Consider the following 12,355-nt stretch of genomic DNA (forward strand, 5'->3'; position numbering starts at 1 on the left):
AATAACAGACAATGAAAGGGAAAAGTAAATGTAGAAAGCAATTGCCTTTCACGTATGACTAGTATCATGTTTGCTGGCAACAAGTATTTCACTCCATGGAACAGCTAAGCATGTGAAACAGTCGTGTAACCTTGACATCTGCATCTGGTCATCCATAGTTCACCAACAATAAGGATTTTGGAATGGGAAGTCCCATCATTTGTGCTGCAAAAATATTCCTCCTTTTCTTGGTCATTCTCTGTTTATTAGGTAGGATTTAATGTCTGAGAAGCTGTTGATACACATAAAACTGTTCTGCTGGCTGAGACTGCAGTAAGCCTTGAGGTGTCTTGTGGCAGATGAGTTTTCTTTACCTAACCACAGTGCCTCAAAATTAACACAGTGTCTTCGCCTTCAGTATCTGTAAGGCTGGACATCTTGTCCTTGACACCTCCTGTGAATCATAAAATTAATTTCATGGATTCCTAAACTGTGTTGTAAGAACCCAGACGTAAGGACTTTGGTGTTAAGTCACTGCTGGGCACTAGTCTGCCCTTGTTGTAGAATGTATCTTGTTTGGTGTGTGAAGGATCCAACTCCACTCCTGATGGTGCCATCAAAGGAGTTACTTCATTGGCTTAAAAGCTCAGTGCTGTGCAAAGGAAAGTGCTTGGTTCAAACTCTTGGAGCAGTCTTCAGGGGAATCACATCTTCACCCCACCAGCAGCTTCTGTGGGATGAGGTTGTAGGTGCTGGGAGATGTAGTAGCAATTATTTGATTTGAGAATTTTTGTTCATTGTTCTAAAAGCAAGTAAAGTATTTTCTTAGAAACTTTTTATTGCAGGATGGAGAATTGAAATATGAAGATCCCAGGATTTTTTTTTTGTCATATTAATTCAGCCCCTTTGTGCATGTGCATTCTGATAAATTTTTAACAGTACGTCTTGCTTTTCTTTGCTGCAGGATTCCTGCTTTATTCATTTCACATGTCAGATAATGCTCAGTAAATGTGATGGCAGTTCATTTTTGTTGTTTTTTTTAGTCTTTTGCATTATCATGTAGCTGTATATCTTTATACGCTCACAAGTCCTGATTCCAGACAATTTATTTCTGCTCTGTTTTTCTACATGCCATTATCATAGCATGAGTGATCGCAAACACTAATACATTTGTAGTTATTGATAGCCCCAGTGATGGATGTCACATCTGAGAAACAAAATATTTGCATATGTAATATTTTGATATCTATATATTAATTTTTTTAACCTGATAATCTCAGAAATGGTAGGTCTGTGCTTTTTTTTGCAGCCTTTAATTGAAGAACAATAGCAGTCCTTCTCCAAGACTTAAGATCATGCAAATTTTTAGAGTTAGTAGTTATTTTGCAGGAGACACACACATTGAAAACAAGTACTGAGAACCACTAGGCAGTCTTAATGTAGGTGTAGCTACTGCTTTGCTTCACAATTTAAGATAATTACTTGCTCTGTAATCTAAAAACCATGAAAAAACCTTCTTTTGATTTGCTTCAGAAGCAGCTGTACTTCTTTAGCTGAGTCTTCATTCAGGTTTTGTGTTTTCAGGTAGTCTTTATTCAGCTTACTTGCTTCCATGCTCTCTGCATTATGAGCTTTACTAATGTGCTAGGAATGAGCCTTTGATAGTAGAAGCTAAGAGTTTCAAAAAGGCAAGTCTTTACTGATGTGCCTCTTACTCAGTGGTTGTTTCAGCTGAGTTTTCAGATTTCTGCTCATTTAATTTTAAAAGCTCTTTACTGATCTGTAGTTAAAAGACTAAATGTGATATTGTTAGCAATGTTTCCTTCTGAAGTAAAGAAAACTGTTTATAAGCCTATGGCTGAATCTTTATACTAGCGTATTAAAAATTATTAAACACATCCCGGGTTAAGAAACGATACCCAACAGTGCAAACCGGTGGCTGAATTCTGAGTGAGGCTTGTGAAATAGAGTTAAGAAAAGGTGTAGATAATTTGCTTTCTTCAGAATGTTTTTCTTTCTCCTGGGCTTCTCAGAATGCAGGAGGACTTTTCTACTTTTCCTAAGCTCTTTGATCCGTAGAACTATATAGCTTTATAGTAAAACATGCTTGGACTTAAATTCTTGGATTTAGATGTACTGAAAATAGTTCACAGCTTTTGCTTCTTTTGCTTGTGCTAAGACCTAATATTTGAATGCTGGTGGTTTTGCTGAACACAGAAACACATGCTAAAAGGAGTTTTTAGTATGTTCTATAGGTTAACTATTTCAGTTGTTTACAACAGACTTGTGCATGGTAATTGGCTACTTTGTCTTCTGTATTTTGTTCTGATATTAATATTTGCAGACAAATTATTGATTCTTGTTCTCACAGGCAGTTGAACTACAGAACAGGTTATCTGAAGAATCCAAGAAAGCTGATAAATTAGATTATGAATGCAAACGACTGAAAGAAAAAGTAGACAGCCTCCAAAAAGAAAAAGATGTAAGTGCCAAGGTGTTATTTTTTTGGTAGTAGCGATAGCAACTTTGTGTCCTTTATAACACAGATATGTAATTACAGTTAGCTATTTACAGCTAGCTTTCTAAATTAGGAAGTCTTAATTTAAAGTTTTCTAACGTTTGTGTACAAGATCCTTTTAAAACCTAAGAACTGTACAGCATGGAGTAACATGACTGTACAAAACCTTATGCGCAGATTTTTAAGAGGAACAGCCTTCATATTTGGGTTCTGGAGTTGTTTCTTGAACATTACCATGAGAAAGTTAATAAACACCAAGGGTAATTGTAATGCATTTTGAAAATCTATTTAAAGTAGGGTTTCTGCAGTATCATGGTAGAGCTAAACTCCTGTTGCATATTTCTAAATTTCTAAGAGGTACCATCAGCATGCTTCTCTTTGTGGAGTCATGACTATTGCAGCAAAAGGCTTGGGAGTCATGTAGAGGGACATGTCGTCTGTGGCAGTCTTCCCTTTATGACAACTCCTTGTTGATCTATCTTGTACTGCCAGCATGGAACGCACAGGGTGGATACCAGTCTATTTCTTTTTCTCTATCATTTGCTGCTAGAGATTCTACAATTAATTGCTGTGTCCTCTCTTGCCAAGACTGATCCTTCAGACTTCTCTTGCACACTATTGTTTCTCACCAGTTTATTTCAGCTTCTTTCTTAAGAATGTATATGCAAGTGCCTCAAACTGCCTCAAACCAAGGCCTGCACTTTGAGTTAGCAGTTGAGTTACCTTGTTTTAAATTAAAAGTCCATCTGTCCATCAGTCAGAATCTCTGTAGGCTTTTCCCTCAGTGGTCGTATTTCCTGTCTACTTCTTTCAAAAATTTCCAGCCCCTTCACTCTAATAGGAATTGAAGTGAAAGTTTTCAGTTATTTTCTGTTCATAGTTCTTTGATTTCCGTATTCTTATTAAATTCTCAAGCAGTTGTGGACACCTGTCCTTGGTATCACCTCCATCTGTCCTTCAGTTCAGATTGGAATGCCCATAGTAACTGTATTTGTACTGTGCTTTGGCTTTCTTTCCTGCTCTTTATTTAAATTGTTTTTCCAGTTTTGTTATGTTTGACAATGGTAAGGTTTTTTCTGTGGCTTATCCATTGCTTGGTGGACCATTTCATCTTGCACAAAGGATCTGAATTGCAGGCCATTGTCAGATGGTTTTCCATTTTACCCCGATGAATAGCATTTTTAGGGGTGGATGTTGTTTTTTAAAACATTCTTTTGAATGGATATGCACCTGTGAGAAGTAGATAATAGCTGAATTCTCTCAACATTTGAATTAGTGGTTCACTACCTATGTTCCCTACTCTCTGTTCTCTGTTGTCACATAGGTATCAGTAAGGTTGTCCACTATAGGTCACAAGCGATGTAGTAGTATCTTGTCAGTTACATTTTGCCAGCAGTTGCTGAAATTTATTTTTTCCCCTTTATGTTGTGGCAAAGTTCACTATCTTCAGCTGTGTGGCTTGGAATTTTATCTCTGTGGTGTGTTGTATGAGAAGTACTAAGATAATTTGATGAGTTGACTTTGTCTGCAGTGCACAAAAGAAGCCTGGAGCTTTTTCTATCCATTAAAATATTCTGGCATTTTATTGGTGTTTTCTGATTGACTGTAGCGGACTGTGGAATTCTTGCTATCAGCAGCTGATTTAGAGCACGTGTCTGTGTGGCTTTTCTTCTGTAGTATTTATGGAAAAAAATTCATCTGTGGGGTTTGTGAAATGACTCTCAGTGCTATCAGAATGTGCACTTTATTCAGATTGTTCTGACACACCAGAGTTTACCTTGCAGGATTCAGAAATACAGCAGGAGTCTGTCTCACACTTCACCAAAGTGTCCTTTGGCTGTGATTCCAAGTCACAGATCCATTTGGACTGAAGTATAAAATACATCCAAATCAAACTGTTAATAGGATGCAATGCAAGAAGCTGTCAGCTGACACAACTCCATGTCTACACAGACCTGAGGTCTGCCCTGGACCTTTTAGAAATACTGGACGTTTGGTTTTGGAGCAGAAATTTTGAGCAAAATTTTTGGAACAACTTCGATGCCTCCATAGTTGCCATTTTCTCCTGTAATTTTTGAGTTTTGGCAAAAACTTGGTGCTACCTGTAGATTCTCAACTTTTTTTTTGCTAAAAGGAAACTTGTGACAAATCGGTGGAGTATTTACCTGATACTACTGAAAAGCCCATCTGTCTAGACCCCAAGGTGGTCAAGCTCTGTTCTCCAGTTCTCTTCTGATGAAGCTTTAAGCAACTAGTTTTCTTCCATAGCTAAGGTGGCTGGTGAATTGCGGGGCCAGTTGACACACAGGAGGAAGGGGATAGAGAAATGCTGCTTACACTTTCACTGTAGAAAGACAAACAAAATGAAGTTAATGCAGTTTGTTTGTTATATTTACTGTGTACTCACCTGCTTTTTATTTCACTCCTGGCTAAACCTTTGTTTCTTGGTCAGGTAAAATCTGATAAAGGGAAAAGGACAATGGCCCCAGTAGATGCTACTTACAACCTGGTACCAGAACTTTGTGTCACTCATATCTTGATTTCCTAAGCTTATACCCTGATATTCTCACCTCCACAAGCTTAATACAGAGCAGCAACCTTTGTCAAAAAACCCAAACAAACAGTACTCTTGTGGGATATATAATTTTAATGTTTTTTTTCTGTTATGAAATATGGAGATGCCTTAATTTGAAAATCGTCTCTACAGTTGCAATAGATTTGTTTTAAAGTGTTAAACGCTATGCCTTTTGGTAACTTCTGTACTGTTAAAGATGGATTTGTAGTGCCAAGATTGATACTCATTCTCTTTCCAATTATTCAGAGATTAAGAACAGAAAGGGATTCTTTGAAAGAAACTATTGAAGAGCTTAGATGTGTCCAAGCTCAGGAAGGTCAACTCACCACTACAGGTAAAGGACAAATAAGGAGATTAAGTGCATCTTTTCTGAAGTACCAGGGAGAGTACTGAATGTGCTTTTGTTGAGCAGTGAAAAGCTGCTTGAGTTGTGAATAACTTTATGAGCATTTGAAAACTTTAAATGTCAGTAAGAAATTTTGATCTCCTCCCCAGTGGAGAAATGCATTTTGAAACATATTTCTGATTTCTGTGCAGTTACATGATTTTCTTTAAACACATAATAAATTCTCTCTCGTGTGTATGAAGTTCCATGTGTTGCAGTTTATTGCTATGTGTAATGTTGCACAGCTTTGTAGTTCTTAGATAAGCTAATGGGCATAAAATCCACAAAATTATCAGGATAAAAGATGACAGTAATGTTTATTCTTCTAATGAAATAGTGGTTGTCTGTCTGTCTTGCTGTAGCCTGATTTTGTGTCATTTTCCACTGTCTAGCATTACTCTAAAACTGTAAACTTGTAGAACAATGTCTGCTTCTGGTCTGTTAAAAGAAGTTACTGGTCTTCTCGCTAATTTTTTTACTGTCCTAACCAGGACTGATGCCTCTGGAAAGACAAGAGCCTTCAGACAGTTTAGCAGCAGAAATCATTACTCCTGAAATAAAGTAAGCTAATGTGTGCTTCGTTTTACTAATCTCTACAATGTACACCTGTAGATGATTGGCTAGTTTTCAGTGCTAGAAAGTGTCTATGATTAATGTTTGGGGTTTTTCTCACCTTTTTGATTCTGCGCAACAGGAACTGCTATGCTTAAGACAAAATTCCATTGACCTCTCTTTGGGTTTGTACTGTCCTCAAAAAAAAAAGGGGGGGGGGGGAACCAAAAAAACCCTTTTGTCCTCAAATTGTGTCTCTTCTTGTTCTGCAGAGAGTTCGTATAATGTAAGCTTATATGTGCATTAAGAGGCAGAAATGTTTGTAACAAGAACATGGTGTTGTGCAAGGAAAAAATTACTAAAATTGTGGAAGGAATAGTAGGTTATAAATCCCATTTTGTATCATGGCAAATGTTTACTATCTGTTAAAAGGAAGAATAGCAGTGGCAGAGCTGAAAATCATCGTTTCTTAAGATGTTGTGTACTGTGTTTAGCCTTGCCAGTATGCTAAAAGATTTTAAGACAGCCAAATCTCAGAAATCTGTTAGCTCTTCAGGAAGTATTTTCTTTTACCTGTAGCAATACTGATGTTAACACTTGGAGAGCTCAGTATGGGTCAAAGCTTATATTCAGTAGTAAAATAATACCTTTCTAGAAAGGTGTTGATAGAGAAGATTTCTTTTTCTCTTGGGCACTTATCCCCAGTGAGCTGAAAGAGAGCAAAAGGGAGCAGAACAAAGCCCCCATAATCCAAGGGGAAATGATGAGCAACCTGCTTACCATTTAGATACACATGTTTCTATGGGACTGGATGGGATCTGAGTGGGGGACTCAGGGAGCTGGTGGATTTGTTCACACAGCCACTTTACGTAATTTATCAGCAGTCCTGGCTAACCAGGAAGGTCCCAGTGACTGGAGGTTAGCAAATAGGATGCCCATCTACAAGAAGGGCCAGAAGGAGTATCTGGGGAACTGCAGACCTGTCAATCTGACCTCAGTGTTGGGGAAGATCATGGAGCAGATCACCCTGAGTGCCATCACATGGCACATTCAAGACATCCCGGTGATCAGGCCCAGTCAGCAGGGGTTCATGAAAGGCAGGTCCTGCTTGGCTAACTTTATCTCCTTCTATGACAACATGACCTGTTTGTTTAGTGGATGAGGGAAGGGCTGTGGGTGGTTTTTACCTGGACTTTAGTAAAGCCTTTGATGCCATTTCCGACAACATCTCCTGGGTAAACTGGCTGCTCATGGCTTGGATGGGTGTACTGTTCACTGCATAAAAAAACTGTATGACAAGCCCAAAAAGTGGTGGTGAATGGAATTAAATACAGGTGGTGGCCGATCACAAGTTGTGTTCCCCAGGGGTCAGTACTGGGACCGGTTCTGTTTGGTATCTTTATCAGTTAGAGTGAATCTGCTGGAGGATAGGAAGGCTCTGCAGAGAGATCTGAACAGGCTGGATCGATGGGCCAAGGCCAGTTGTATGAGGTTCAACAAGGCAAAGTGCCAGGTCCTGCGCTTGGGCCGCAACAACCCCATGCAACTCTCCAGGCTTAGGGAAGAGTGGCTGGAAAGCTGCTTGGCAGAAAAGAACTTTGGGGTGCTGAAAATCAGCAGCTTGTGCCCAGGCAGCCAAGAAGGCCAATGGCATCCTGGCCTGTATCAGCAATAGTGTGGTCAGAAGGGCCAGGGCAGTGATCATCCCCCTGCACTCAGCACTGGTGAGGCTGCACCTTGAATCCTGTGTTCAGTGCTGGGCTGCTCACTACAAGAGAGACATTGAGGTGCTGGAGCAGGTCCAGAGAAGGGCAACAAAGCTGCTGAAGGGTCTGGAGAGCAAGTCTTACGAGGAGCGGCTGAGGGAACTGGGGGTGTTGAGTCTGGAGAAATGGAGACTGAAGGGGAGCCCTTACCACTCTCTGCAGTGATGTGAAAAGAGGTTGTAGTGAGATGGGGGTCGGTCTCTTCTCCCAAGTAATATGTGACAAGACAAGAAGAAACAGCCTCAGGTTGCACCGGGGGAGCTTTTGGTTGTGTGTTGCAAACATTTCTTGCCCAAAACAGGTGTCAAGCATTGGAACAGCCTGCCCAGGGAAGTGATCAAGTCACCATCCCTGGAAGACATATAGACATGGCACTTAGGGGCATGGTTTAGTGGTGAGCTTGATATTGTTAGATTAATGTTTGGACTCCATGATCTTAAGGGTCTTTTCAAATGATGATTCTGTGATTCTATGAAAACACACCAACAGAGTAGAATTGACTGACCCAGGTTCATGCAGTAGTTTAGTGACACTTGAGATTATAATTTTCTTTAACACTTGGCAGCAAGCTTTGCATTCTTCATATTCTACCTATAAATCTGCCCAGCCTGTAGTGTGGAATCTAATAGGGGCATTCAGGCAGCATCCTTTTGTTGTACTTTCTACAGTTACAACTCATTTAATTGAGTTTGTAGTTAGGGAGTTAAAGACAAGATCATTGTTTCAGTTGTCTCCCTTAAATAGGTAAAGATAATCTGTATGTTATATTTACAACTTCTGTAGTAAACTGTTTTCTTCTTTATAGAGACTGACATACTGTTTTCTACAAAATCATATTTTATGTGTTTAGGGAGAAACTCATTCGCCTTCAGCATGAGAACAAGATGTTAAAGTTGAACCAAGAAGGTTCTGACAATGAAAAGATAGCCTTGTTGCAGAGCCTTCTTGATGATGCAAACTTGCGGAAGAATGAATTGGAGACAGAAAACAGGTAGGAAGTTTTATCTTCTGTTTCTTGACTTTTCTAACAATTGGTAGTTCTAACAACATACTTTTGGTTGTACTGTGAGCAATACTGGCCTCCCCACTACAAGAAAGACTTACTGCAGTCAGTCTAGTGAAGTACCACAAGGATGTAATTACAGGACTACAGCATCTTTCATATAAGGAGAGTCTGAGGGATAGAGACTATGTAATCTGGAAGACAGAAGGCTCAGAGTGGATTTTATCAGTGTTTATAAATATCTGATGGGAGGGTCTAAAGGCTATTGAGCTGGACTCTACTCAGTGATGCACAGTAACTAGGCAAAAGGCAGTGGGCAGAAATTGAGACATTTAATTTCATCTTAATGTAAGAACATTGTTACAGTAATGTACAGTGCTGTACACTGGAATAGGTTACCCAGAGAGGTTGTCTTCATCTTTGGAGATATTTAAAACACAAAAGGACATATTCCTGGGCAATCTGCTGTAGCTGACCTAGCTAGATTAAGCCAGTAAGCATACTGACGTCTATGGGATCAGGCATCCTGCATCTGAGCATGCAGAGTTAGCTGGCTGATACTGTTGTGAGGCTGCTGTCAATCTAAGCTTTGAATCTGCTTTCTGTCTAATCTTCCCCTTTGACTGGGGTAGGTTCCTGAAGCCTGGGACATTAAATATTATACTTAGCTTCAGGAATGGCAAGAAAGAGAGTCCAGAGAGCTACAGAGACTTGTTTTCTGGGAATTTCACAAAGTGGGTCCATCTGGAATCTGTTTCCAGCCACATTAGAGACAAGAAAGTAGTTGAGAAAGACAAACATGAATTTATTCAGGGCAAATCATGCTTAACTAATCCAATTGTCTTGACAGTGAGATGCTGCCTGTGTGAAGAATGGTAAACAGCAGACAGTAACTTAGTTTTAGCAAAGGTAGCTTTAGTCTCCCATAGCATCCTTATGTTCAGAAGGGTTAGATAGAGACTGAATAAGTGGACAGTAAAGTGAGTGGAATATCGGCTGGATGGCTGGCCTTAAAACTTTATCATCAGTGATACAAAATCCAGCTGGCGACCAGTTCCTCAGGCATGAATACCCAGACCAATGCTGTTCATAACCTTTATTAACAACTTGACTGATGGGAGGGACTGTACCCAGCAAGTTCAAGGGTGGTACCATGTTAGGAGGAGTGACTGATATGCAGAAAGGGAGAGCTCAGAGGAGCTCAGCAGCCCAGAGAAATGAGCTGGTAGGAGTCCTGTCCCTGGCTGGGAGTAGTAGGCTGGGGGGTAGCTCTGCTGTACAATCCAGGTGTTCCAGTGGGCAGCAAAGGGTTGTTTTGGCTGGGGAACTTGCAGCTGAATGACCTGGGCTGTCCTCACCAGGGTTCAGGCAGTCAGTCTGGGAAAATAATCTTTCACCTTTTTTCAACACTTACAAAATCACATCTGGACATAGCATATAATTTTAGATTCCCCAGTACAAGAAATGTGCCAGAGTGCAGTGGAGTGATTCCAAGGTGGGAAGCACTGGAGTATGGGATATGCGGTATAAAACTAAGAACTGGGTTTGTTCAGGCCAAAGAAAAGGTTGCATGGAGGAGATAATACTGTGATCTGCATCTGTCTGATGAAGACAGACACGGGCTCTTGTCAGAGTTTGACAGTGGAAGGACAAGAGGCAGCAAACAAATATGGATTATATGCTTGAGCTCTAAAATAGAGGCCCAAAAAAGACTGTCAGATCTTCATCCTTAAAGGTGTCCAAATGTGGGCTGGATGTGGTTCCCAGCAATTTGCTATAAGTGCCCCTGCTTTAAGTAGGACATTGGATTTAGACAACCTCTGGAGATCACTTCCAACAAGGTTAATAGGATTCTCTGTGTAAAAGCAGTAAACTAGTAGCTCTCACAGAAAACTGGTTGTTAGCAATTCTTGTTTCATGTACCTAGAGATGATTTCTTAATATGTACATTTGTGTTGTCTTGGAGTAATATCAGATTGTTCTGGATGACTACAGGCTATAATCTTCAGAAATACTGTATGCTCTAACTACTGTTGTGAGTTTTCTGCGTCTCCTGTAAAAATGACCTTAAAACACTGGGCGCTAAAACTGCTTTCTCTTGCAGTTGTTTAGTTTTTTTTTTTCTGAAAAACAAAACACTCTCTCTTTCCTAGGTTGGTAAATCAGAGACTTATAGAAGTGCAGTCCCAGGTAGAAGAACTACAAAAGTCCTTGCAGGATCAAGGTTCAAAAGCTGAAGATGTAAGTAGAAATGTACAGCAAATGTACCTGCAACTAGTTACAGAAACTTTTTTTGAGACTTTCACCTTTTTGTAAAAAAATATGTAAAAGAAATATGCAAATGGAGACTTGTGATAGTTTTCCATTTTATTCATGTGGTCTTATTATGAAATTACGCTTCTCTAAATAAGATTTGAGACATAGTAAGACATTTGTCTGGAAAAGAAAGCTGTCGTATGTAGGTGTCAAATATATTTTGTGTCTGTTCTGATAGTAAACTTAGCATTAAAATTATTTAGAGAGTTAATAGATTTTTATTAATAGAGAGGATTTCAGGGAGTTAAGGAAATGTTAATTCTCCATGTCTTAATAAAGTATCTGAAGCTGTTTTTGGTTTAGTTTTCTTTAAAATTAAGACCTTTCCTGCCAGTGGAAGCTCTGTAATAGTGGATGTAAATGTTTCTTGTAATGCAGGAAGCTAGGCAGGCCAAAACTAAAATAAAAGTCAAATAATAGGCCCTCAACATAAAGCAGCATTTTCTGTTTCTGTGTATGGAGTTAACATTGTTTTTAATGTAAGAATACACATTTTGGCAGTTAGTGTGGAAAACAACTTTCAGTCTTCCACTAAAAAATGTGTTTGCCATCTCCTCTGTTTGAGAGAAGAAGCTCTAGAACTTTCTTGAAGTCAGTGATGTGCTGAACTGTACATGCACAGTGTATGCTTATAATTCCAGTGTATTGTGTAGCTAATTGGCAACAAGTAATGTGTTGCTTTCTATTTTTGTGGGTTTGTTTTTTAACTAATTTATATAGACCATTGAAAGTTTTTACTAGTTGCTTATTTTCATTTGAGTGTGTTTAATTTAGCTTATCCTTTAAATTTTCAGAATAAACTGTATAAAAATAAAACATCTAGTCGAGTTCAAATAAGATTATTTTTCTTAAAATAAGTTTTAGAGTGCATTTTAAAATAGGTCCATCCTGTTGTGTGATTGAGATATTCTTTGTTGTTTTAGTTATTGGCCAAACCCGGATTTTTCAGGGTGAACGGGAATATGAAAATAATACTGTCACATACTGAAAGTTGTAAAGTATCCCTGTGTAGTTGAATTCAGCTTTATTTACTGCAGTTTTAATTGTGTCCCTTTTTGGGGCTCTGGTTTGGACAGTAATTTAGGACATGTCTGCAGAACACTTACAGGGCTGGTTACAGCCTGTGTAGGCATTATCTGAGATGATTCTGTTAACCTCACAACACTACAGTACAACCTTTTGTGTTTTCCAGGCATCCTGTGTCAATTCAGAGCTGGCAAGTTCACAATTCAGTTGTTGCATTCCTGGCTTATGTGTAGGT

The 12,355-nt window shown here is 39.2% G+C and overlaps 1 protein-coding gene across 6 annotated transcripts in view; it reads left to right on the forward strand.

Moving 5' to 3' along the window:
* The window catches only part of HOOK3 (hook microtubule tethering protein 3), an 89,075-nt gene that overhangs the window by 53,548 nt on the left and 23,172 nt on the right, over nucleotides 1-12,355 (forward strand). For 5 of the 6 annotated variants that reach the window (XM_062609769.1, XM_062609771.1, XM_062609770.1 and 2 more), the window contains 5 exons: nucleotides 2,351-2,461; nucleotides 5,319-5,406; nucleotides 5,949-6,018; nucleotides 8,626-8,766; nucleotides 10,932-11,019. In XM_062609769.1, the coding sequence (XP_062465753.1) occupies nucleotides 2,351-2,461; nucleotides 5,319-5,406; nucleotides 5,949-6,018; nucleotides 8,626-8,766; nucleotides 10,932-11,019 (498 nt within the window). The remainder of the gene's footprint in view (nucleotides 1-2,350; nucleotides 2,462-5,318; nucleotides 5,407-5,948; nucleotides 6,019-8,625; nucleotides 8,767-10,931; nucleotides 11,020-12,355) is intronic. The other variant, XM_062609772.1, reaches the window with a different exon arrangement.

Source organism: Pezoporus occidentalis, unplaced genomic scaffold (genome assembly GCF_034315485.1).
Source record: "Pezoporus occidentalis ecotype Australia unplaced genomic scaffold, CSIRO_AGI_Poc_V1 ctg140, whole genome shotgun sequence".
NCBI lineage: Eukaryota > Metazoa > Chordata > Aves > Psittaciformes > Psittacidae > Pezoporus > Pezoporus occidentalis.